A 27,137-nucleotide genomic window follows, 5' to 3' on the forward strand; every position below is an offset into this window, starting at 1 on the left:
CCATTGAATGTGATTGCTTCTCTCTCACTTTTTTGTTTATTTATTTATTTGGTTGCACAATCACATGCAAGGTTACAATATTTATTGAGGTTAGCAAGGATTCTATGGCTATTAGCAATGGAGGAAGAGAGGTAGAGGTCCGGAGGAGCATTGATAAGAAATCCCTATGAGTACATCTTTGTGGTTTAATGTGTCGCTTAGCAAAGTGTTAGAGGATTTTATAGTGACCGAACCTGCTTTTACTTCCCATGTGCTTTTTCATCCATTAAGAAAAATTAGGTCCTTTTGACCATTGGTCAAATTGATATACCATGAAGTACAAAAGGGTGAGTCCTTAAATGTTTGTTGGAGCTATTGCAGTCAAAATATTTGGAGAGGACTGAAAGGATTTAGTCGACTTGTGAGGTTGTGGAGCCATTTGTTGTAAAAAGGCCATTTGGACAATATCATTGGGCTACTATTGGTGAGGCTGAAATTTAAGAAATTCCAAGTGATGGGTCATACCATGGGTCAAGCATGCACCCACCATGGTCCCCCCATCCAAGTGATGGGCCATACCATGGGTCAAGCATGCACCCACCATGGTCCCCCCATCCAAAGATGTACCTAGAAGGTGTCGATGACGAGGTTTCCACTAGTGGGTGAGTAAAGTGTACTCAATAATAGCAGCTGCTTCATTTGATTTTGCAGTAGACAAGGATGATGATTGGCTAGTTGAAGACTATTATTCTTTATGAATGAACCAAAGGCGTGATTCTGAGAATCATGGTGGTGAAACTTCATAAAAGTGCAGAAGAATGGTTTCTTGGATTGGAAATATAATGAGAAAACAATGTGGCCATATTGTTGCACATTTGAGTGAGTTTCAGCCTACCTAATTTTGTAGGTGTTAGAAATCATGGCCGTGATTGTTGAAGAATCATGGTGATAAAAAGCACGTGTTTATACTAGATGATGCATTTAGGTCAAGGGAAAACACATGTTAGAGATGGTTCTAATGGAAGTGGAGATAGCCAAGTGAGTGTGATTATGCAGAGATAAGAATCATAGGCATGAATTTTGGAAGAATCACCGGTGATAATAATTCATGTCTATTGAGAAGAGATGACTTTAGTAGTTTAGACATGATGAGAGAATGCCAAAACATGATGCACTTGGACATTTTGATGAAGATTTGTTGGCATGATCCGGGTGTGATTTTTAGAAAAATCACGGTCATGAGAATTAATGCAACACAACAAATGATTGCAGAATATGCATGTGGAGTGCAATATGAAAGCAAGTGCCATGATTTGCTTCCATTTGGACACATGTTGGCAACCGTGATTTTTGATGACATGGCACGTGATTTTTTATGACATGGCACGAATCACAATGTTGAAAATCACAGCGGCTTAGCCTTATGGTTTTTCATGTGATGATGATGTGCATAGCATGTGCAACATCCTTGTAAGTGCAAATGACTGAGAGGGTGATTCTTTGTTGGCATGATTATTAATCACGGTTCGTGATTTCAAATTATAGTGTGATTCCTGTGTGGCGTGACTACAAAATCATGATGATCAAAGTTGATGTTTTTGGTGATGTTGACGATGATTTGCACTCCTTGATACTTATGCTTTATTGTTGACAGCATGCTTTAACTATTTGTTGAGCTTTGAATGGTGTAACTTTTGTTGATGTGGCAATTGTGATTGTGATTTTAATGAGGTTGCACACGACAGATGATGTAATAAAGTTCCTACTTTATTGGAATGAAGGGATGTAATGCATGAAAATTATGAGTAATCACCATGTAAACATGATGCCTAAGTGTGTTTAGTCTCTCACCAAGAGAATGGAAATAGCCTTCCACAAGCCAAGAGAGAAGCCATGAGCTCCAAGAAACATAAATTTCCATTTCTAAAAATGATCATCAAAAGTTACAACCATGGTCCAAGTCCCCTCTTTTATACATGGACTTGTCCCATTATTAACCCTATTGAATAAAGTTCCTACTTTATTACAAACCATCCCTTCCCAAAGATTTTGTCCTCAAAATCAATAACATGTACAATCTCAAAGTATGAGACTCTAATGTAATCAATGGGAAGTTGTTAAGAGTTCTCAAGTACATCCAAAGCACATATACAATGAAAATCCGGATGTATACAAGTCCACAAAGCTTCAAGCCCAAAGTGTATGAGTGGGACTGTTATGACAGCCCTTCTAGTCGATGAAGACCCTTGAAAATCCTTCATTTAGACTCCATATATTGGGCTGAAAATGATATGTACACTCAGCCATATGTAGCCCACATCATAATCTTTCATTAGGATACGCCATGAAGCTTGTTGGAGTAAAAAAATAGGCCCAATAGTAGACCTTCCCAAAGCTGTCCAGAAATTACAGCATTAAAGCTTGACCATTCACATGCCAATATTGCTTCTCCATGCATTATTAATGGCAATGGTGAAAGGAATTGATTCCACATGAGCTTGGCCAATTCATAGATCACATTTTGGGGGATTTTCTTCATTATGTCTCATTTGGCATGCCATTGATGGAATGGCAAGCTTATGCAATGTTTTGGAGTCCCTCATGCTCATCTTGATGCCATATGGACACTATGGATGCTATACATAGCCATGCCAATGCTATGTTTTACACATGGGCATAAGAGAGCATAAGTTTTGGAAGCATGCATTTGTCAATATGATGTGAAAGGGATTGTTGGAATGCAATTGCAAATGCCTTGATTGTGGTTAACAAATGCTTATGCAAATGCCATGGTGAGGGCATTGTGAATTGTTGGTTTGTGTTGGAGCTTTTGGATGATGGATTGAGGCATGAGTCCATGCTTTATTGATGAGTTCTAAATTGTAAAAGGGCATGAGTCATGCTCAATACTTGTAAGCCAACAAACTTGTTCTATCATTTGATATTATCCACATCATTTTGTACCTACACTCACCATTGCTACCACTTCAAGTTTCTATAGAATCTAGCAATGTGTGAGGGTACCTTGGCATTGGTTGGAGAGGCCAAGGGGAGAATGGCTTGAACTCTTTGTGCCGTGATTGCTTGGTAAAGCGGTACAAAGGGGGATTAGGTACACCGGTGTGAAGAAATGGCCTCAACCTTCACCTTGGAGGAAAACTCGGTGAAGGGGTGAGAAGAGCTTGGCCGGGAGATCGGCAAGCTTCAACGCGCGTCCTCAACAATTCTCACCATCGACTTTGTGGATGCATTTGGGCAATGGGGCCCCTTTTCCGTCATATTGTGTGGATATTGCAAATGCTTTGATGGACAAAGAGTGCATATGATCTTTCATGACATTGTGGGATACAAAGAGTATTGCATTGTGATTTGAGAAGTTGCATTTTCATTTGAGATTTGGTTCCAATTACAAAGGAGACTCTGGCGGAATTTTTCCAACAAGGGAGCCAAACAAGCTTATTGATTGGAGATTTACCCCATGGATACACTTGAAGAGTTATTCACAACTACCAAGGGGAGAAACACCAATCATTTGTAGTCGGATTGAGCTTTGGGACCGAATTTTGGGAATTTCTGGGATTTTACAAAACCCTAATTCAGTCCTAGGGTTTTTGGGATTAGGTCCGAGTGATTACACGACTCTATTCTACTCCTTGAGAGTTTTCAAATGAGCCATAGAACTCCTTAATCGGATATCACAATCTCGGTCAAAAGAGTCATGTTGACTTTCTGGTCAAAGTCAAACAGAATATACTTTCACTTTGACTGAATCAAAATGCTTTTAGGGGTAGGTTCTATCTTCCGTTAGCTTTCTATAGAGCCGTCTAAATCCTAATTCCGACATATATTTTGCGTTTTAGAGCCAAATTACTACTTTCAGCTGTCCCGCACAAACCCTAAAACAGAGAGTACTTGCCCACACCTAATTCTTACTGTGTTCATTTGGGAGGATAGTAGACACCATTACCTACCCATAGAACCTTCTTTTGTCCAATTCCGACATCATTTGGGCATTCTACCAACATCTTGCATTTCTTCACTATGCCGAAGGGAAGACCGCGCAAGGGTGGGGATGTTGTGCAAAAAATGATCATCAAAAGTTACAACCATGGTCCAAGTCCCCTCTTTTATACATGGACTTGTCCCATTATTAACCCTATTGAATAAAGTTCCTACTTTATTACAGATGATTTCTTGATGGTACCATGTTTTAAGCCTTTTTGATCATATAGAGTATGTATGTACCTTAAATGACCATTTTCTAGTGGTGCAATTTTGTAGAAGAAAGAATCACGACATGAAAATTGCTTGATCGTTGCCATTAGAAATGTATTTGCTTGCATTTGAGAGTAAAATTGTGCCTCTTCCTTGAAGCTGATTTCTTTTGCTGGTAGCACTTGTTGACTTACTCATTGTAGCCATCCCAAATGCTTCAAAGGTCGTTGATCGTAATAACTTATGAGCCAAAGTCTCACTTTTATAGGCCATTGGGCTTTATAATTAGCCCCCATGCTTTTATAAGCTTTTAATCCAATGCCTCCACTTATAAGCCTCTTCCCACATTAGGGATATCTCCCCACTAGGTGCCCCATGTCCGACCTCCAACCTGACCCTGTGCTAGCGTGCACTTCTCCTGGACGTAACATATGCTCTCGCATGGAGTATTCCAAGTGTGCATGGTACCAATATGCCGCGGGTGAGGCAGGGGAGCTCACTCGCTGGGGCTGCCTAGCTCTGTCTTGGTCCATCTGTCCTGGAGAGTCTTTTATGAGCTTTGAGTGAGAGAGAGAGAGAGAGAGAGAGAGAGAGAGAGAGAGAGGGGGGTGAGGGGGGATTTCAATTATGATTGTTTTTCAAGAAAAGCTGATTTGTTGATGGCTCTGAGAGTTTTTTCTTTATGAAGAGAGGTTGAGAGATTGCTTCGACATGTGTACGAACTTTGCAAAGATGGATGTTCAAATGAAGCCATGCAAGTGGTTGATGTTATGGTCCAGCAAGGGATACATGTATCGAGGGACATTCTGTATCGCCTCTTGCAACAGTGTATTACAAAGAAAGATTTGGCAGCTGGAAAGAAGGTGCATTCCATCATGGTTAGTAAAGGCCTTGATACAGTTGCCGTTTTTTCCAACCACTTTCTATGCCTCTATGCTGCATGTGGGAGTTTCTCAGAAGCAAATCAAGTGCTTGAAGCTTCCAAGCCTAGTGTATTTACATATAATGCAATCATGTCAGCACATGCAAAGCTTGGGGATGGCAACAAGACACTTGAATTGTTTGACAAACTGCAGGGTGACAGGTTGAAGCCGGATAATTGCACATTCCTATGTGTTTTGAATGCTTGTGGCAAGCTAGGTGCAGTGAGGCAGGGCAGACAAACACACAATCAAATCATTCAAGAGGGTTTAGAGTTAGATGTGGCAATGGCTAACACCATAATTGATATGTACGCTAAGTGTGCAAGTTTAGATGAGGCATGCAAAGTGTTTGATGGATTGTCAGCTCAAAATGTGGTGTCATGGGCTGCAATGATTGCAGGATACGCGCATCATGGACATGGACTTATTGTGTTGGAGCTTTTTGAAAAGATGCATTCTCATGGTGTGAAGCCGAATAATGTCATTTTTTCATGTGCCTTGAAAGCAAGCAGTGGACAAAGAGCATTATGCAATGGCAGACAGATACATGAAGAGATTATTAGAGCAGGATTAGAATCAGATGTAGTTGTTGGAACTGCTTTGGTTGACATGTATGCAAAATGTGAGAACCTAGAAGATGCTCGGAGGGTGTTTGATGAGATGGCAAGTCTGAATGTTGTCACATGGAATGCGATGATTGTAGGATATGCGCAGCATGGAAATGATGTATCAGCTTTGGTTCTCTTTGAAAAAATGCGACAGAAGGGCATAAAACCAGACAAGATCACATACTCGGGGGTTCTAAAATCATGTGGCAGTACACAGAATTTACAGCAGGGAAGGTTAGTACATCATCTTATAATCAAAAGTGGCCTTAGGTCTGATACTGCCCTGGGGAATTCACTCATTAACATGTATGCAAAGTGTGGTAGCCTACAGGATGCACAAACAATTTTTGACAATTGCCCAATCCAGATGTTATATCATGGGGTGCGGTCATTGATGGATGTGCGGAGTATGGACACGGTCTTTTGGCTCTTGAGGTTTTTGAGGGGATGCAGCACCGTGTAAAGCCAAATGAAATAATTTTTGTGTCTACCTTGAAAGCATGTATAAGTATTGGGTCCATGGAAGAAGGTCGAAAGATACATGATCAAGTTGTCAAAGGTGCATTTGAACTCGGCATTCTTGTTGGGAGCACCATTGTTGACATGTATGCCAAGTATGGAAGCCTTGAAGAGGCCAACAATTGTTTTGACAGACTGTTGGATCCAGATGTAGTGTCATGGGGAGCCATGATTTCTGGCTATGTCCAGATGGGGCATGGGGATCTTGCACTAGAAATGTTTGCAGAAATGCTACATGATGGAATAGAGCCAAGTGAAGCTATATTTGTGACCATCGTGCAAGCATGCCTGCATATGGGCGCCTTAGAGCCGGGCAGTCTTATACACAAATACATTATTAAAAGTGGATTTCAAACAGATGGGGCTGTTGGGACCACTCTTGTTGACATGTACGCCAGATTTGGGAGCTTAGAGGAAGCGCGGGTTGTTTTTGATGCTCACTCAAATAGAGATGTGGTAACGTGGGGTGCAATGATTGCAGGATATGTCCAGCATGGGCATTGTTTTCCTGCCCTTGAACTTTTTGAGAGAATGCAATCTCAGACTACAATGCCAAATCGACCAATTTTTTTGTGCATTTTGAAAGCATGTAGCAGTATTGGTATCATAGCACATGCCAGGAAGGTACACAAACAGATAATTGAAATTGGACTTGAATTGGATGTCACTGTTGGGAATGCCCTTGTTGATATGTACACGAAATGTGGAAGCCAAGAGGAGGCTAGTAAAGTCTTGGATAAACTTGGGAATAGGGATGTGGTATCATGGAGTGCCGTGATTGCAGGTCATGCATGGCATGGTGATTGCAGGCTTTCCATGCAATGTTTCGAGGCTATGAAACGCGAAGGCCTGAGGCCTGACGATGCTGTCTTTACCAGTATTTTAGCTGCTTGCAGTCATGCAGGATCATTGGAGAGAGGTCTTTGCTGTCTCAGATCAATGACAGAAGACCATAATATTGTGCCTGGTATTCAGCACTATAACTCCGTAGTTGATCTTCTTGGCCGTGCTGGTTTGTTTAAGGAAGCTGAAGATTTACTTTACAGTATGCCTAGTTCTGCAAATACAACTGGGTGGACTTCTCTGCTTGCTGGCTGCAGAACATATGGTAACGCTGAGGTAGGACAGAAATGCTTTGATGTTATTGTTGAGTTGGCACCCAATGATGCTTCTAGTTTTATGCTGATGTCAAATATCTACGGAGACACGAACATGTGGTAGCATGCTGAGAAAGTTCAAGAGCTGAGAAATTATGAAGATGCAATTATGAATGTAATGCGCAGGAGGTCACTGGGAGGAGAACCTGAGTAATGAAAAGCTTAGACTATTAAGCAAGCTACTGAAAGTCGAGGGTTTTGTTCCACAGCTTGAGCTTGTGTCAGAGTCTACTTCAAATGACACAAGGTGGGTCTTGTGAAATCTTCATTTGGGAAAATTTTCACAATATTCATGAACGTATCTTGGACGGAGACAAGTTGGTTGCTCAGCATCTTGCCTTACGTCTTGTCATGCTAGACACTACCTCCATCCAGGCGGTGAGACCAAGGCAGTGACCAAGCCTGCTATCTGCCACTTGGCATTAAAGCATGCATTTCTCACGCTTCTTTGATTCCAGCCTAAAGCATGCTCACAATTAAGTGGAGACATGCCTTCAATATGACTCTGGAAGTTGAACTTCATTTACACTAATTAAGGACACAGATTTAGGCTAATCACATGCATAATTACATGAACTAAGAGTACACAACAAGCAAGGCAAGATAGACCTAATCTATTGTGTAGTATGAAATTGATTATATACAACGATGGACACATTCAAATTCAAATCTGTAGTCTGTATGGTGTGCAAGACTCCTACAACGCCGCCGGCCTCCAACTGGAGCACTGGAGGTCTTGATGCTATGTCTGCTGCTTGGAGAATTGCATTGCAAACCCTAACTCATATCTGCCTGTACATGACGTGACCTGGCCTATAAATAGGCATCTGATGTGGCCATGTAGAACTGGTCCACGACTCCATACAATGAACAATGTGCTGTCCGTACTGTCCCCGAACGAATTAATGCTCGCTATGTATTAATTAATGCCTGCGCATAGCAATGAGCCAAGAAAAGAAAGATTCAATTGAAAGTGTTGAGTCAAAGTGTGGATTCCGTATTCCAAACATGTTTCAAAGAACAAGAAGGGACTCAATTCGGATGCTATATCCAAAACGTACAAAGTTTTGGAAATGTTAAAAGGCATAGCGGGTATTAATTAATATTACCTTAATGATAAACATTAGAGGCTCCTCCCTTCATCAGGCACCTTAACGTATAGTGCAGCAAAGCGAGAGACGCAATAAGATGGGGGTTGCTTGCGCTATTGGAAAGACAGAGGCGATGATTGCCTCACAGGGAAGGTTGTTTGCCTCATGCGAGTAGACTTGAAGAGAGAAAGAGAGGGGTGATGGTTGCTTGGAAAGACAGAGGCAATGAAGGAAGGTCGTGTGCCTAATGCGAGCAAACTTGAAGAGAGAGAGAGAGAGAGAGAGAGGGGGGCGATGGTTGTCCCTCGTGCTTTTTATACAATAGACAAAGAGAGGTTGCCTCTCTCTGCAAGCATATCAGGGAGAGACACACACAGACATTGGGAGGGCATAGACCTTGAGCGAAGAAGAGAGACAGAGAGAAAGGGTGCACTATGTAGAGAGAGGACATAATGCCCGCGCATAGCGGGCATTAATTAATACAACACTAATAAAAATCTCAATATACAACACTAACGTTTATCATCTGAATATACTCATTACCTTGTTAATATGTTACCTGCTCCGTTTAAGCCTGTTGTTCGTTAACATTGATTCTTTTGTGTGAAATTGTAAAATGCTAAGTCTAACAAGCATTGCCTCCATAATACCGTCTCCTACTCCTTGCAACAAGAGTTTAATCCACAACACGTATGTGCATGCATGTGTGCTCGTGTCCATGTACACAATGCTCATGCACATGTGCATGCCTCAAGGGCTTCACTAAAAAAATGATATAATATCGCCTTAGTGTATCTATGCACACATGACAGTGGCCAGGGGCCTGCGAGCGGGGCTGGGGTAGCTCCTTATAGAGATTGCACATTTCATTGTAATCATCCCCAATTACATGATCCATATAACGACATCAAAGTGCAAGGGATGGAACTTGAATGCGGGATCTTTGATTGGGAGCCCTTGATGTGTAAACTGTTAGCTAGCACGAGAGAGAGAGAGAGAGAGAGAGAGAGAGAGAGAGAGAGAGAGAGTCATATTGGAATCTATTATGTGATTCACCATGAGGGAAACCTGAAACTTCACCATCTCTAGTGTAGCAAGAGTGCATCTTATCAGGAGCTTATTTCTACCATCACGGGAAGTGATACATGTCACCTCTGGGAAAAATGTGCTTGTAAATTTCTTGTTTATTGTTTTCTAGTACCATACTCCTTATCAACATATGCTCACTCATACCTATTGCACCCATGTTAGCCAACACCGTGCGCAGAGAGGGTTTTTTAGATTAAATGTCCCCAATGATAAAGCAAGAGACTTATTCTCATAGGATGAAGATTTAAGCGTAATTCACAATGCTTTGGTAAGCTGGGTAATTTTGTTTCTTGATGCATGTTCAATGGCCAACTCTTTGCATACATTGGTGAAGATGCCTTTTGCTTATTCTGAAAACTAGATACATCATAATTCTATGTACATGTGCATGGCTTGAAGTCATTACCTTAGGAACAAACATAAGTTACTGGTAAAAGGCTTGCTATCTTTTAGTTCATGGACTATGCATCCCATTGAATGGGAATTCAATCCATGCACGCCTAGGCTCCCATCTTATCAGCATCCAATTTATGCAGAGAGAGAGAGAGAGAGAGAGAGAGAGAGAGAGAGAGAGAGAGAGAGAGAGGGGGGGTGAGGGGGGATTTCAATTATGATTGTTTTTCAAGAAAAGCTGATTTGTTGATGGCTCTGAGAGTTTTTTCTTTATGAAGAGAGGTTGAGAGATTGCTTCGACATGTGTACGAACTTTGCAAAGATGGATGTTCAAATGAAGCCATGCAAGTGGTTGATGTTATGGTCCAGCAAGGGATACATGTATCGAGGGACATTCTGTATCGCCTCTTGCAACAGTGTATTACAAAGAAAGATTTGGCAGCTGGAAAGAAGGTGCATTCCATCATGGTTAGTAAAGGCCTTGATACAGTTGCCGTTTTTTCCAACCACTTTCTACGCCTCTATGCTGCATGTGGGAGTTTCTCAGAAGCAAATCAAGTGTTTGAAGCTTCCAAGCCTAGTGTATTTACATATAATGCAATCATGTCAGCACATGCAAAGCTTGGGGATGGCAACAAGACACTTGAATTGTTTGACAAACTGCAGGGTGACAGGTTGAAGCCGGATAATTGCACATTCCTATGTGTTTTGAATGCTTGTGGCAAGCTAGGTGCAGTGAGGCAGGGCAGACAAACACACAATCAAATCATTCAAGAGGGTTTAGAGTTAGATGTGGCAATGGCTAACACCATAATTGATATGTACGCTAAGTGTGCAAGTTTAGATGAGGCATGCAAAGTGTTTGATGGATTGTCAGCTCAAAATGTGGTGTCATGGGCTGCAATGATTGCAGGATACGCGCATCATGGACATGGACTTATTGTGTTGGAGCTTTTTGAAAAGATGCATTCTCATGGTGTGAAGCCGAATAATGTCATTTTTTCATGTGCCTTGAAAGCAAGCAGTGGACAAAGAGCATTATGCAATGGCAGACAGATACATGAAGAGATTATTAGAGCAGGATTAGAATCAGATGTAGTTGTTGGAACTGCTTTGGTTGACATGTATGCAAAATGTGAGAACCTAGAAGATGCTCGGAGGGTGTTTGATGAGATGGCAAGTCTGAATGTTGTCACATGGAATGCGATGATTGTAGGATATGCGCAGCATGGAAATGATGTATCAGCTTTGGTTCTCTTTGAAAAAATGCGACAGAAGGGCATAAAACCAGACAAGATCACATACTCGGGGGTTCTAAAATCATGTGGCAGTACACAGAATTTACAGCAGGGAAGGTTAGTACATCATCTTATAATCAAAAGTGGCCTTAGGTCTGATACTGCCCTGGGGAATTCACTCATTAACATGTATGCAAAGTGTGGTAGCCTACAGGATGCACAAACAATTTTTGACAAATTGCCCAATCCAGATGTTATATCATGGGGTGCGGTCATTGATGGATGTGCGGAGTATGGACACGGTCTTTTGGCTCTTGAGGTTTTTGAGGGGATGCAGCACCGTGTAAAGCCAAATGAAATAATTTTTGTGTCTACCTTGAAAGCATGTATAAGTATTGGGTCCATGGAAGAAGGTTGAAAGATACATGATCAAGTTGTCAAAGGTGCATTTGAACTCGGCATTCTTGTTGGGAGCACCATTGTTGACATGTATGCCAAGTATGGAAGCCTTGAAGAGGCCTGCAATTGTTTTGACAGACTGTTGGATCCAGATGTAGTGTCATGGGGAGCCATGATTTCTGGCTATGTCCAGATGGGGCATGGGGATCTTGCACTAGAAATGTTTGCAGAAATGCTACATGATGGAATAGAGCCAAGTGAAGCTATATTTGTGACCATCCTGCAAGCATGCCTGCATATGGGCGCCTTAGAGCCGGGCAGTCTTATACACGAATACATTATTAAAAGTGGATTTCAAACAGATGGGGCTGTTGGGACCACTCTTGTTGACATGTACGCCAGATTTGGGAGCTTAGAGGAAGCGCGGGTTGTTTTTGATGCTCACTCAAATAGAGATGTGGTAACGTGGGGTGCAATGATTGCAGGATATGTCCAGCATGGGCATTGTTTTCCTGCCCTTGAACTTTTTGAGAGAATGCAATCTCAGACTACAATGCCAAATCGACCAATTTTTTTGTGCATTTTGAAAGCATGTAGCAGTATTGGTATCATAGCACATGCCAGGAAGGTACACAAACAGATAATTGAAATTGGACTTGAATTGGATGTCACTGTTGGGAATGCCCTTGTTGATATGTACACGAAATGTGGAAGCCAAGAGGAGGCTAGTAAAGTCTTGGATAAACTTGGGAATAGGGATGTGGTATCATGGAGTGCCGTGATTGCAGGTCATGCATGGCATGGTGATTGCAGGCTTTCCATGCAATGTTTCGAGGCTATGAAACGCGAAGGCCTGAGGCCTGACGATGCTGTCTTTACCAGTATTTTAGCTGCTTGCAGTCATGCAGGATCATTGGAGAGAGGTCTTTGCTGTCTCAGATCAATGACAGAAGACCATAATATTGTGCCTGGTATTCAGCACTATAACTCCGTAGTTGATCTTCTTGGCCGTGCTGGTTTGTTTAAGGAAGCTGAAGATTTACTTTACAGTATGCCTAGTTCTGCAAATACAACTGGGTGGACTTCTCTGCTTGCTGGCTGCAGAACATATGGTAACGCTGAGGTAGGACAGAAATGCTTTGATGTTATTGTTGAGTTGGCACCCAATGATGCTTCTAGTTTTATGCTGATGTCAAATATCTACGGAGACACGAACATGTGGTAGCATGCTGAGAAAGTTCAAGAGCTGAGAAATTATGAAGATGCAATTATGAATCTAATGCGCAGGAGGTCACTGGGAGGAGAACCTGAGTAATGAAAAGCTTAGACTATTAAGCAAGCCTTAATGATAAACATTAAAGGCTCCTCCCTTCATCAGGCACCTTAACGTATAGTGCAGCAAAGCGAGAGACGCAATAAGATGGGGGTTGCTTGCGCTATTGGAAAGACAGAGGCGATGATTGCCTCACAGGGAAGGTTGTTTGCCTCATGCGAGTAGACTTGAAGAGAGAAAGAGAGGGGTGATGGTTGCTTGGAAAGACAGAGGCAATGAAGGAAGGTCGTGTGCCTAATGCGAGCAAACTTGAAGAGAGAGAGAGAGAGAGAGAGGGGGGCGATGGTTGTCCCTCGTGCTTTTTATACAATAGACAAAGAGAGGTTGCCTCTCTCTGCAAGCATATCAGGGAGAGACACACACAGACATTGGGAGGGCATAGACCTTGAGCGAAGAAGAGAGACAGAGAGAAAGGGTGCACTACGTAGAGAGAGGACATAATGCCCGCGCATAGCGGGCATTAATTAATACAACACTAATAAAAATCTCAATATACAACACTAACGTTTATCATCTGAATATACTCATTACCTTGTTAATATGTTACCTGCTCCGTTTAAGCCTGTTGTTCGTTAACATTGATTCTTTTGTGTGAAATTGTAAAATGCTAAGTCTAACAAGCATTGCCTCCATAATACCGTCTCCTACTCCTTGCAACAAGAGTTTAATCCACAACACGTATGTGCATGCATGTGTGCTCGTGTCCATGTACACAATGCTCATGCACATGTGCATGCCTCAAGGGCTTCACTAAAAAAATGATATAATATCGCCTTAGTGTATCTATGCACACATGACAGTGGCCAGGGGCCTGCGAGCGGGGCTGGGGTAGCTCCTTATAGAGATTGCACATTTGTTTGTAATCATCCCCAATTACATGATCCATATAACGACATCAAAGTGCAAGGGATGGAACTTGAATGCGGGATCTTTGATTGGGAGCCCTTGATGTGTAAACTGTTAGCTAGCGCGCGCGAGAGAGAGAGAGAGAGAGAGAGAGAGAGAGAGAGAGAGAGAGTCATATTGGAATCTATTGATGTGATTCACCATGAGGGAAACCTCAAACTTCACCATCTCTAGTAGCAAGAGTGCATCTTATCAGGAGCTTATTTCTACCATCCCGGGAAGTGATACATGTCACCTCTGGGAAAAATGTGCTTGTAAATTTCTTGTTTATTATTTTCTAGTACCATACTCCTTATCAACATATGTTCACTCATACCTATTGCACCCATGTTAGCCAACACCGTGCGGAGAGAGGGTTTTTTAGATTAAATGTCCCCAATGATAAAGCAAGAGACTTATACTCGTAGGATGAAGATTTAAGCATAATTCACAATGCTTTGGTAAGATGGGTAATTTTGTTTCTTGATGCATGTTCAATGGCCAACTCTTTGCATGCATTGGTGAAGATGCCTTTTGCAATTCTGAAAACTAGATACATCATAATTCTATGTACATGTGCATGGCTTGAAGTCATTACCTAAGGAACAAACATAAGCTACGGGTAAAAGGCTTGCTATCTTTTAGTTCATGGACTATGCATCCCATTGAAGTTGGGAATTCAATCCATGCAGGCCTAGGCTCCCATCTTATCAACATCCATTTATGCAGTTGTAAGGCTAAATTGATGACCTTATTAGTATGTTGGAGCACTGCAAAAGCAGGAATTGTCATTTCAAATTGACAATAAGTAGTTCTACTTATAGTTGCCACAATCATCTTCGTCTCAGGTTTTGCACATAAGAATAGTTGAAATTCAATTTTCCTACGAAGGGTAGATTGTGCCTCTACACTCAGTTGTGTCATGGTACCCAAAATTTACAAATTTAATTTTATTAGGTAATGAACAAAACATAATCAAAAACACAGAACAATACTTTCAACATCACTATTAACAGCATTGTAGGTTGAGAATACTAAGAATAGAGGACGAATAGATTGAATAATACTAAGAACATGCTATTAAGGCTAAGAGAGAGCTTCACGGGAACCACTCACCTCTATGTGTCCAGGGGATATTTCCAATTGACCAACCTCGTAACCCTTGAGGTCTCCAAGCTGAACACTGCCATGAGTAGCTTATCATTCGTGTTCTCACGCGAGCATTGTCACACTTCCGCGTTGCACTATGGGAACTACTCCCTCCTCTCACCTCAAATCACTCACACACACTCACTGCATGCATTAGAGAGAAGATTAAAGAGGTTTAGTAAGAGGGAAAGCTCCATTGCATAATGGGAGAGTGTCCTTGCATAATGGGAGAGTGTCCTTCCATTATGAGAGAAATTTCCTTATATACATGGCCATAAGTGTTCACACACTTAAACTTGTTGGATGAGGGAGTAAATGCTCTACACACACACACACACACACACACACACAGACACACACACATGCACACATAGTCACACACAGTTGTATCGAGCTCAGAGAGTGAGAGAGATGATATGTGATAGCTGGAAGTACTCAATACAATGATAAGAAATGAGTGGAGTATAAGGTATTTATAGTCCTAGGGCTGACGTGCCCAACACACTAGCGTGTGTTCACACGAGGAAAAAACCCTTGCTCACACAGGGTAAAAAGTGCATGTGTATAAGATTGTTCACATGAGGACTTCCTGGAGGCCAAAGGCTAACAAACCCCCTTGAAGTGAATGGTGTGAACGTGTACAGGGTGTAGCAGACTCGGTAAAATCATCTGCCACATTGGCAGGTGTAGGCACGTAAGTCAAGGCTATCTCTCCTACATGGAGCCTTTTCTTGACATAATTATAATGCACCTCAATTGCTATGTCAGCACATGAAAAACCGGAGTCCACGCGACTGCTAATCCACTTTGACTCTCAGTGAAAATGGTGGTAGAAGACGGCTGTCTAATACCAAGATCTACCAATAGATAGCGGAGTCATACACACTCTATGTGAATGTTGCCCTATACTTAGCCTCATGACTAGAAGTGGCCATTGTCGGCTGCCTCTTGTTGAGCCATAAAATACATGAACTTCTAAGAAGGAAATAGTTACCACTGGTTGGCACTCTAGTGTCATAACATCCTTCCTAGTCTCACTGTCAATGTAGGCGGTCAAGCATAAAGAAGACACATTGCTATAAAACAATGCAAAGTCCAGAGTGCCTTGAATGTAATGAAAGACACGGTTCAGTACTTGCCATTGCCAAGTGCCAGCACAATGCATACATATGCTCAACTGTGACACTGCATACTGAATATCAAGACGGGTAGTGCATAGATATATAAGGCATCCGACAGCTTGTTGAATAAATTGGATACCCAAATAATAATGCAAAAGTCCCATGTCTGTAACATCAAATGCATGCTCTAATTCAACAAGCAAATATGAAATTCGCTCCTCATCAAGGCCAGTCATCTCACGAGCAAATCAACCCAATTATCATCCTCCAATGCATCAAAAGGAGAAAGTGACTCCTCATTTAATGTGGAAGCAACAAGGGTTGTATCAACAAAATGAGATGCCGAGAGACAGTGTGTGTCTGACCTGACATAAGTGTAGTCAACTTGCTATCAGTGCAGCGGGGAACTCTCTGTGAGTCACGAATGGCTACATCCTCTTCAATTAATGCATCCTGATTCAAAGTGTGGCTTATCTAGAGCAATATGGGAAAATTGGGCTACTGAATTGGCTGATTATCAGCACAGCAGCAGCAGCAGAAGGCTGATTTGGAGCCAAAGGAGGCTCAACGAATTCAACATTGATACCAAATAATGGCATGAAGATGTAAGCACTGTGGACAACGTGCTGAGGCACAATTTCCAACATCAATGCATAAGCTGTCAAGGTCCACTAAATGCTAATGCATCAACAAAGGAACCTTAGTCAATGGTCAAGCCGACAAGGTGATAATAAGCAATGGAAATGGGATGATATAATAAATTTTCAGCTTTGTAAGTGGGCTGAAAATGCTAAAAATAAAGGGAGATAGTAATCCCAAATGAAAGAATCTAGCAAGTGGGGGCAGAAAAGCATACATCCAGTCATTACAATAAGAGTATAAGGCAATCTCTCACTAACACCATGCATGGTGGTGTGGCAAAATAAAAGAGATGTGTAATCCCACTCAAATTGATGTATAGAAACCCTTGAATTATGCATAGTGACAAGGCAACCAAGCTAAAGACAATGTAACATTCTGACACCATTAGCATCCATGCAAAGAAGCTACAAAGGGGGTCCATCACTTCCAGGTGCACAAAAGCTGGAGTCTTCACGGTTGCTGCTGAGGATTCTCCACCCTTCTCGGTGCTCCGTTTGGGACACTGCCTCCAATAGTGGCCTTTCTCACCACAATCATTACAGGTCCTCTCTACCTTGAGTTTCTCGCGGTCGGACTTCTTCTCAAAAGACTTTTGTGGTGAAGCCTTCCATTTTCCCTTATTGTTACGGCCTTTCGATCGTTGGCCAGTTAAGGCCTCCGAACCTCCGCCCTGCGGAGGGTTTGTGAATCTTTCCTCCTGGTCCAAGACCATGGGCACAAGCTCCTCCCATGTGATGGTGCTGAGCCTGCCCTACTGGTAATCAAACAAGAGTAGAAAGCTGAGTATTCAGAGGGAAAATGCGACAGCAACGTGATGGCCATATCCTCCGATGATATCTCTTTCCCCTAGCCTGAAGAACTTCCTTCCTGAAGAGCCTGCAGCTTGTTAATGTGCTCCCGCATCATCGATGACTTTGCAGGATTCATAACCCGCATCTGTACTTCCAAGGAAATCTTCTTCATGGGCGATACCCTATTATAGAGAGAAGCCAAATGTTGCCATATACCTTTAGCATGTAACTTGAACAAGAATCTAGAAAAGAGAGTAATACATCTCAGCAAGTAAACAACACTACACAAAAGGTATGTCTCCAAGACACAGCACAATGGAGAGGTCAAATGCATAAGTGACCAAGGACATCACCAATAGAAATACACGACATGTGCCCCCCTCAAATGCAACAGCCATAGAGAAAGCTCGGTTGACAATTACTATAAAGCATAATAATCAGAGTATGAATCATGACCATAATCAATGTCTAGCAGAGCACCATCATGCAATGGAGATGTAGTGACTAAGGCACAATCATCATGAGACCAATTAGCCTCTTCCATTGCATCAGATGGACCAACAATAGCTGACAATTTTGCATTTGAATCAAAGTACCACTTTTTACGTTGTGTTGGTAGGGTTTTTTTTCCCCATGTATAAGATTGTTCACAGTAGGACTTCCTGGAGGCCAAAGGTTAACAAAACTATGGCTGGGCATGCATCGCCCAAAGTTTCTATTTGGCCTATTGCTTGTATATTGCTTCATCTCGTAATGCATTAAAACACTCGGGAGCACATCCTAGCTCACTACCCCATGCTCTTGGAGATCGGGAACATCACTAATTATCCATCAGACCTTTGAGGGCGCCCGTCCAAGTTTGAGATTTGGACACCATTGCTTCATGGCTTGTTTATACATGAGTTTGGTGTGTCCATCCTCAACATTTGATGTAGATTACTCATGCTTTGGCATATAATTGGGTGTGGCAAACCTTGTTAACCCTAAAATGGGTTAACATTCGCCCTTCCCGTCGATCGCGTCCTTATAATCGGATTGAATACTTTGTCCAGGGGTAGATCTTGGTGCTGATAAGTAGATGTTGTGTATGTCTTTGATCCTCCGAAAAGGGATGAAGAAGGTAGTTAGGAAAGGAAAATGTTAATACCAGATGTGATCCTAATTAGGGTGGGGGCCATTGAATGTGATTGCTTCTCTCTCACTTTTTTGTTTATTTATTTATTTGGTTGCACAATCACATGCAAGGTTACAATATTTATTGAGGTTAGCAAGGATTCTATGGCTATTAGCAATGGAGGAAGAGAGGTAGAGGTCCGGAGGAGCATTGATAAGAAATCCCTATGAGTACATCTTTGTGGTTTAATGTGTCGCTTAGCAAAGTGTTAGAGGATTTTATAGTGACCGAACCTGCTTTTACTTCCCATGTGCTTTTTCATCCATTAAGAAAAATTAGGTCCTTTTGACCATTGGTCAAATTGATATACCATGAAGTACAAAAGGGTGAGTCCTTAAATGTTTGTTGGAGCTATTGCAGTCAAAATATTTGGAGAGGACTGAAAGGATTTAGTCGACTTGTGAGGTTGTGGAGCCATTTGTTGTAAAAAGGCCATTTGGACAATATCATTGGGCTACTATTGGTGAGGCTGAAATTTAAGAAATTCCAAGTGATGGGTCATACCATGGGTCAAGCATGCACCCACCATGGTCCCCCCATCCAAGTGATGGGCCATACCATGGGTCAAGCATGCACCCACCATGGTCCCCCCATCCAAAGATGTACTTAGAAGGTGTCGATGACGAGGTTTCCACTAGTGGGTGAGTAAAGTGTACTCAATAATAGCAGCTACTTCATTTGATTTTGCAGTAGACAAGGATGATGATTGGCTAGTTGAAGACTATTATTCTTTATGAATGAACCATAGGCGTGATTCTGAGAATCATGGTGGTGAAACTTCATAAAAGTGCAGAAGAATGGTTTCTTGGATTGGAAATATAATGAGAAAACAATGTGGCCATATTGTTGCACATTTGAGTGAGTTTCAGCCTACCTAATTTTGTAGGTGTTAGAAATCATGGCCGTGATTGTTGAAGAATCATGGTGATAAAAAGCACGTGTTTATACTAGATGATGCATTTAGGTCAAGGGAAAACACATGTTAGAGATGGTTCTAATGGAAGTGGAGATAGCCAAGTGAGTGTGATTATGCAGAGATAAGAATCATAGGCATGAATTTTGGAAGAATCACCGGTGATAATAATTCATGTCTATTGAGAAGAGATGACTTTAGTAGTTTAGACATGATGAGAGAATGCCAAAACATGATGCACTTGGACATTTTGATGAAGATTTGTTGGCATGATCCGGGTGTGATTTTTAGAAAAATCACGGTCATGAGAATTAATGCAACACAACAAATGATTGCAGAATATGCATGTGGAGTGCAATATGAAAGCAAGTGCCATGATTTGCTTCCATTTGGACACATGTTGGCAACCGTGATTTTTGATGACATGGCACGTGATTTTTTATGACATGGCACGAATCACAATGTTGAAAATCACAGCGGCTTAGCGTTATGGTTTTTCATGTGATGATGATGTGCATAGCATGTGCAACATCCTTGTAAGTGCAAATGACTGAGAGGGTGATTCTTTGTTGGCATGATTATTAATCACGGTTCGTGATTTCAAATTATAGTGTGATTCCTGTGTGGCGTGACTACAAAATCATGATGATCAAAGTTGATGTTTTTGGTGATGTTGACGATGATTTGCACTCCTTGATACTTATGCTTTATTGTTGACAGCATGCTTTAACTATTTGTTGAGCTTTGAATGGTGTAACTTTTGTTGATGTGGCAATTGTGATTGTGATTTTAATGAGGTTGCACACGACAGATGATGTAATAAAGTTCCTACTTTATTGGAATGAAGGGATGTAATGCATGAAAATTATGAGTAATCACCATGTAAACATGATGCCTAAGTGTGTTTAGTCTCTCACCAAGAGAATGGAAATAGCCTTCCACAAGCCAAGAGAGAAGCCATGAGCTCCAAGAAACATAAATTTCCATTTCTAAAAATGATCATCAAAAGTTACAACCATGGTCCAAGTCCCCTCTTTTATACATGGACTTGTCCCATTATTAACCCCATTGAATAAAGTTCCTACTTTATTACAAACCATCCCTTCCCAAAGATTTTGTCCTCAAAATCAATAACATGTACAATCTCAAAGTATGAGACTCTAATGTAATCAATGGGAAGTTGTTAAGAGTTCTCAAGTACATCCAAAGCACATATACAATGAAAATCCGGATGTATACAAGTCCACAAAGCTTCAAGCCCAAAGTGTATGAGTGGGACTGTTATGACAGCCCTTCTAGTCGATGAAGACCCTTGAAAATCCTTCATTTAGACTCCATATATTGGGCTGAAAATGATATGTACACTCAGCCATATGTAGCCCACATCATAATCTTTCATTAGGATACGCCATGAAGCTTGTTGGAGTAAAAAAATAGGCCCAATAGTAGACCTTCCCAAAGCTGTCCAGAAATTACAGCATTAAAGCTTGACCATTCACATGCCAATATTGCTTCTCCATGCATTATTAATGGCAATGGTGAAAGGAATTGATTCCACATGAGCTTGGCCAATTCATAGATCACATTTTGGGGGATTTTCTTCATTATGTCTCATTTGGCATGCCATTGATGGAATGGCAAGCTTATGCAATGTTTTGGAGTCCCTCATGCTCATCTTGATGCCATATGGACACTATGGATGCTATACATAGCCATGCCAATGCTATGTTTTACACATGGGCATAAGAGAGCATAAGTTTTGGAAGCATGCATTTGTCAATATGATGTGAAAGGGATTGTTGGAATGCAATTGCAAATGCCTTGATTGTGGTTAACAAATGCTTATGCAAATGCCATGGTGAGGGCATTGTGAATTGTTGGTTTGTGTTGGAGCTTTTGGATGATGGATTGAGGCATGAGTCCATGCTTTATTGATGAGTTCTAAATTGTAAAAGGGCATGAGTCATGCTCAATACTTGTAAGCCAACAAACTTGTTCTATCATTTGATATTATCCACATCATTTTGTACCTACACTCACCATTGCTACCACTTCAAGTTTCTATAGAATCTAGCAATGTGTGAGGGTACCTTGGCATTGGTTGGAGAGGCCAAGGGGAGAATGGCTTGAACTCTTTGTGCCGTGATTGCTTGGTAAAGCGGTACAAAGGGGGATTAGGTACACCGGTGTGAAGAAATGGCCTCAACCTTCACCTTGGAGGAAAACTCGGTGAAGGGGTGAGAAGAGCTTGGCCGGGAGATCGGCAAGCTTCAACGCGCGTCCTCAACAATTCTCACCATCGACTTTGTGGATGCATTTGGGCAATGGGGCCCCTTTTCCGTCATATTGTGTGGATATTGCAAATGCTTTGATGGACAAAGAGTGCATATGATCTTTCATGACATTGTGGGATACAAAGAGTATTGCATTGTGATTTGAGAAGTTGCATTTTCATTTGAGATTTGGTTCCAATTACAAAGGAGACTCTGGCGGAATTTTTCCAACAAGGGAGCCAAACAAGCTTATTGATTGGAGATTTACCCCATGGATACACTTGAAGAGTTATTCACAACTACCAAGGGGAGAAACACCAATCATTTGTAGTCGGATTGAGCTTTGGGACCGAATTTTGGGAATTTCTGGGATTTTACAAAACCCTAATTCAGTCCTAGGGTTTTTGGGATTAGGTCCGAGTGATTACACGACTCTATTCTACTCCTTGAGAGTTTTCAAATGAGCCATAGAACCCCTTAATCGGATATCACAATCTCGGTCAAAAGAGTCATGTTGACTTTCTGGTCAAAGTCAAACAGAATATACTTTCACTTTGACTGAATCAAAATGCTTTTAGGGGTAGGTTCTATCTTCCGTTAGCTTTCTATAGAGCCGTCCAAATCCTAATTCCGACATATATTTTGCGTTTTAGAGCCAAATTACTACTTTCAGCTGTCCCGCACAAACCCTAAAACAGAGAGTACTTGCCCACACCTAATTCTTACTGTGTTCATTTGGGAGGATAGTAGACACCATTACCTACCCATAGAACCTTCTTTTGTCCAATTCCGACATCATTTGGGCATTCTACCAACATCTTGCATTTCTTCACTATGCCGAAGGGAAGACCGCGCAAGGGTGGGGATGTTGTGCAAAAAATGATCATCAAAAGTTACAACCATGGTCCAAGTCCCCTCTTTTATACATGGACTTGTCCCATTATTAACCCTATTGAATAAAGTTCCTACTTTATTACAGATGATTTCTTGATGGTACCATGTTTTAAGCCTTTTTGATCATATAGAGTATGTATGTACCTTAAATGACCATTTTCTAGTGGTGCAATTTTGTAGAAGAAAGAATCACGACATGAAAATTGCTTGATCGTTGCCATTAGAAATGTATTTGCTTGCATTTGAGAGTAAAATTGTGCCTCTTCCTTGAAGCTGATTTCTTTTGCTGGTAGCACTTGTTGACTTACTCATTGTAGCCATCCCAAATGCTTCAAAGGTCGTTGATCGTAATAACTTATGAGCCAAAGTCTCACTTTTATAGGCCATTGGGCTTTATAATTAGCCCCCATGCTTTTATAAGCTTTTAATCCAATGCCTCCACTTATAAGCCTCTTCCCACATTAGGAATATCTCCCCACTAGGTGCCCCATGTCCGACCTCCAACCTGACCCTGTGCTAGCGTGCACTTCTCCTGGACGTAACATATGCTCTCGCATGGAGTATTCCAAGTGTGCATGGTACCAATATGCCGCGGGTGAGGCAGGGGAGCTCACTCGCTGGGGCTGCCTAGCTCTGTCTTGGTCCATCTGTCCTGGAGAGTCTTTTATGAGCTTTGAGAGAGAGAGAGAGAGAGAGAGAGAGAGAGAGAGAGAGAGGGGGGTGAGGGGGGATTTCAATTATGATTGTTTTTCAAGAAAAGCTGATTTGTTGATGGCTCTGAGAGTTTTTTCTTTATGAAGAGAGGTTGAGAGATTGCTTCGACATGTGTACGAACTTTGCAAAGATGGATGTTCAAATGAAGCCATGCAAGTGGTTGATGTTATGGTCCAGCAAGGGATACATGTATCGAGGGACATTCTGTATCGCCTCTTGCAACAGTGTATTACAAAGAAAGATTTGGCAGCTGGAAAGAAGGTGCATTCCATCATGGTTAGTAAAGGCCTTGATACAGTTGCCGTTTTTTCCAACCACTTTCTACGCCTCTATGCTGCATGTGGGAGTTTCTCAGAAGCAAATCAAGTGTTTGAAGCTTCCAAGCCTAGTGTATTTACATATAATGCAATCATGTCAGCACATGCAAAGCTTGGGGATGGCAACAAGACACTTGAATTGTTTGACAAACTGCAGGGTGACAGGTTGAAGCCGGATAATTGCACATTCCTATGTGTTTTGAATGCTTGTGGCAAGCTAGGTGCAGTGAGGCAGGGCAGACAAACACACAATCAAATCATTCAAGAGGGTTTAGAGTTAGATGTGGCAATGGCTAACACCATAATTGATATGTACGCTAAGTGTGCAAGTTTAGATGAGGCATGCAAAGTGTTTGATGGATTGTCAGCTCAAAATGTGGTGTCATGGGCTGCAATGATTGCAGGATACGCGCATCATGGACATGGACTTATTGTGTTGGAGCTTTTTGAAAAGATGCATTCTCATGGTGTGAAGCCGAATAATGTCATTTTTTCATGTGCCTTGAAAGCAAGCAGTGGACAAAGAGCATTATGCAATGGCAGACAGATACATGAAGAGATTATTAGAGCAGGATTAGAATCAGATGTAGTTGTTGGAACTGCTTTGGTTGACATGTATGCAAAATGTGAGAACCTAGAAGATGCTCGGAGGGTGCTTGATGAGATGGCAAGTCTGAATGTTGTCACATGGAATGCGATGATTGTAGGATATGCGCAGCATGGAAATGATGTATCAGCTTTGGTTCTCTTTGAAAAAATGCGACAGAAGGGCATAAAACCAGACAAGATCACATACTCGGGGGTTCTAAAATCATGTGGCAGTACACAGAATTTACAGCAGGGAAGGTTAGTACATCATCTTATAATCAAAAGTGGCCTTAGGTCTGATACTGCCCTGGGGAATTCACTCATTAACATGTATGCAAAGTGTGGTAGCCTACAGGATGCACAAACAATTTTTGACAAATTGCCCAATCCAGATGTTATATCATGGGGTGCGGTCATTGATGGATGTGCGGAGTATGGACACGGTCTTTTGGCTCTTGAGGTTTTTGAGGGGATGCAGCACCGTGTAAAGCCAAATGAAATAATTTTTGTGTCTACCTTGAAAGCATGTATAAGTATTGGGTCCATGGAAGAAGGTCGAAAGATACATGATCAAGTTGTCAAAGGTGCATTTGAACTCGGCATTCTTGTTGGGAGCACCATTGTTGACATGTATGCCAAGTATGGAAGCCTTGAAGAGGCCATCAATTGTTTTGACAGACTGTTGGATCCAGATGTAGTGTCATGGGGAGCCATGATTTCTGGCTATGTCCAGATGGGGCATGGGGATCTTGCACTAGAAATGTTTGCAGAAATGCTACATGATGGAATAGAGCCAAGTGAAGCTATATTTGTGACCATCCTGCAAGCATGCCTGCATATGGGCGCCTTAGAGCCGGGCAGTCTTATACACGAATACATTATTAAAAGTGGATTTCAAACAGATGGGGCTGTTGGGACCACTCTTGTTGACATGTACGCCAGATTTGGGAGCTTAGAGGAAGCGCGGGTTGTTTTTGATGCTCACTCAAATAGAGATGTGGTAACGTGGGGTGCAATGATTGCAGGATATGTCCAGCATGGGCATTGTTTTCCTGCCCTTGAACTTTTTGAGAGAATGCAATCTCAGACTACAATGCCAAATCGACCAATTTTTTTGTGCATTTTGAAAGCATGTAGCAGTATTGGTATCATAGCACATGCCAGGAAGGTACACAAACAGATAATTGAAATTGGACTTGAATTGGATGTCACTGTTGGGAATGCCCTTGTTGATATGTACACGAAATGTGGAAGCCAAGAGGAGGCTAGTAAAGTCTTGGATAAACTTGGGAATAGGGATGTGGTATCATGGAGTGCCGTGATTGCAGGTCATGCATGGCATGGTGATTGCAGGCTTTCCATGCAATGTTTCGAGGCTATGAAACGCGAAGGCCTGAGGCCTGACGATGCTGTCTTTACCAGTATTTTAGCTGCTTGCAGTCATGCAGGATCATTGGAGAGAGGTCTTTGCTGTCTCAGATCAATGACAGAAGACCATAATATTGTGCCTGGTATTCAGCACTATAACTCCGTAGTTGATCTTCTTGGCCGTGCTGGTTTGTTTAAGGAAGCTGAAGATTTACTTTACAGTATGCCTAGTTCTTCAAATACAACTGGGTGGACTTCTCTGCTTGCTGGCTGCAGAACATATGGTAACGCTGAGGTAGGACAGAAATGCTTTGATGTTATTGTTGAGTTGGCACCCAATGATGCTTCTAGTTTTATGCTGATGTCAAATATCTACGGAGACACGAACATGTGGTAGCATGCTGAGAAAGTTCAAGAGCTGAGAAATTATGAAGATGCAATTATGAATCTAATGCGCAGGAGGTCACTGGGAGGAGAACCTGAGTAATGAAAAGCTTAGACTATTAAGCAAGCTACTGAAAGTCGAGGGTTTTGTTCCACAGCTTGAGCTTGTGTCAGAGTCTACTTCAAATGACACAAGGTGGGTCTTGTGAAATCTTCATTTGGGAAAAGTTTCACAATATTCATGAACGTATCTTGGGCGGAGACAAGTTGGTTGCTCAGCATCTTGCCTTACGTCTTGTCATGCTAGACACTACCTCCATCCAGGCGGTGAGACCAAGGCAGTGACCAAGCCTGCTATCTGCCACTTGGCATTAAAGCATGCATTTCTCACGCTTCTTTGATTCCAGCCTAAAGCATGCTCACAATTAAGTGGAGACATGCCTTCAATATGACTCTGGAAGTTGAACTTCATTTACACTAATTAAGGACACAGATTTAGGCTAATCACATGCATAATTACATGAACTAAGAGTACACAACAAGCAAGGCAAGATAGACCTAATCTATTGTGTAGTATGAAATTGATTATATACAACGATGGACACATTCAAATTCAAATCTGTAGTCTGTATGGTGTGCAAGACTCCTACAACGCCGCCGGCCTCCAACTGACAGGTTTGTTCCACGGGTTGACTACTTGATGCTCACTGACTGTGGGGAGCCCTCATGTTATAAGGAGGCTTTACAGAGGGCAGACAAGGCTCTTTGGGAGCGTGCTATGAAGTCAGAGAAGAATTCTCTGCACAAAAATGGAACATGGAAGTTGGTGCATTTGCCTACAGGCAAGAAGGTTTTGCCATGCAAGTGGGTTTACAGGCTCAAAGTTGCACGTGATGCAAAGCCAAGATACAAAGCCAGGTTAGTGGCTAAGGGCTTCAAGCAGGAATATGGTGTGGACTTTGATGAGATCTTCTCTCCAG

At 41.8% G+C, this 27,137-nt stretch overlaps 1 protein-coding gene and 2 pseudogenes across 2 annotated transcripts; all 3 read left to right on the forward strand.

Moving 5' to 3' along the window:
- The first annotated feature begins 4,793 nt into the window (after nt 1–4,793).
- Nucleotides 4,794–8,472, forward strand: LOC147631214 (pentatricopeptide repeat-containing protein At3g09040, mitochondrial-like; annotated as a pseudogene).
- A 1,695-nt stretch (nt 8,473–10,167) lies between these two features.
- LOC147631215 (pentatricopeptide repeat-containing protein At3g09040, mitochondrial-like) lies at nt 10,168–12,961 on the forward strand (annotated as a pseudogene). The gene has a single exon (XR_015267549.1). The product of XR_015267549.1 is annotated as a pentatricopeptide repeat-containing protein At3g09040, mitochondrial-like (transcript).
- Nucleotides 12,962–23,501: 10,540 nt separating this feature from the next.
- On the forward strand, nt 23,502–26,815 carry LOC147631216 (pentatricopeptide repeat-containing protein At3g09040, mitochondrial-like). The gene has a single exon (XM_086809556.1). It carries the CDS (start codon nt 23,651–23,653, stop codon nt 26,168–26,170), a length of 2,520 nt encoding a protein of 839 aa, XP_086665682.1. The 5' UTR covers nt 23,502–23,650; the 3' UTR covers nt 26,171–26,815.
- Nucleotides 26,816–27,137: the final 322 nt, after the last annotated feature.

The sequence above is a fragment of the Cibotium barometz genome, chromosome 15, assembly GCF_041138505.1.
Source record: "Cibotium barometz isolate CiBa-2024 chromosome 15, ASM4113850v1, whole genome shotgun sequence".
NCBI classification, from domain to species: Eukaryota; Viridiplantae; Streptophyta; class Polypodiopsida; order Cyatheales; family Cibotiaceae; genus Cibotium; species Cibotium barometz.

What these genes read in the sequence shown, in the direction of transcription:
- LOC147631216 (XM_086809556.1), top strand. Translation starts at nt 23,651, where the DNA reads ATGCAAGTGGTTGATGTTATGGTCCAGCAAGGGATACATGTATCGAGG.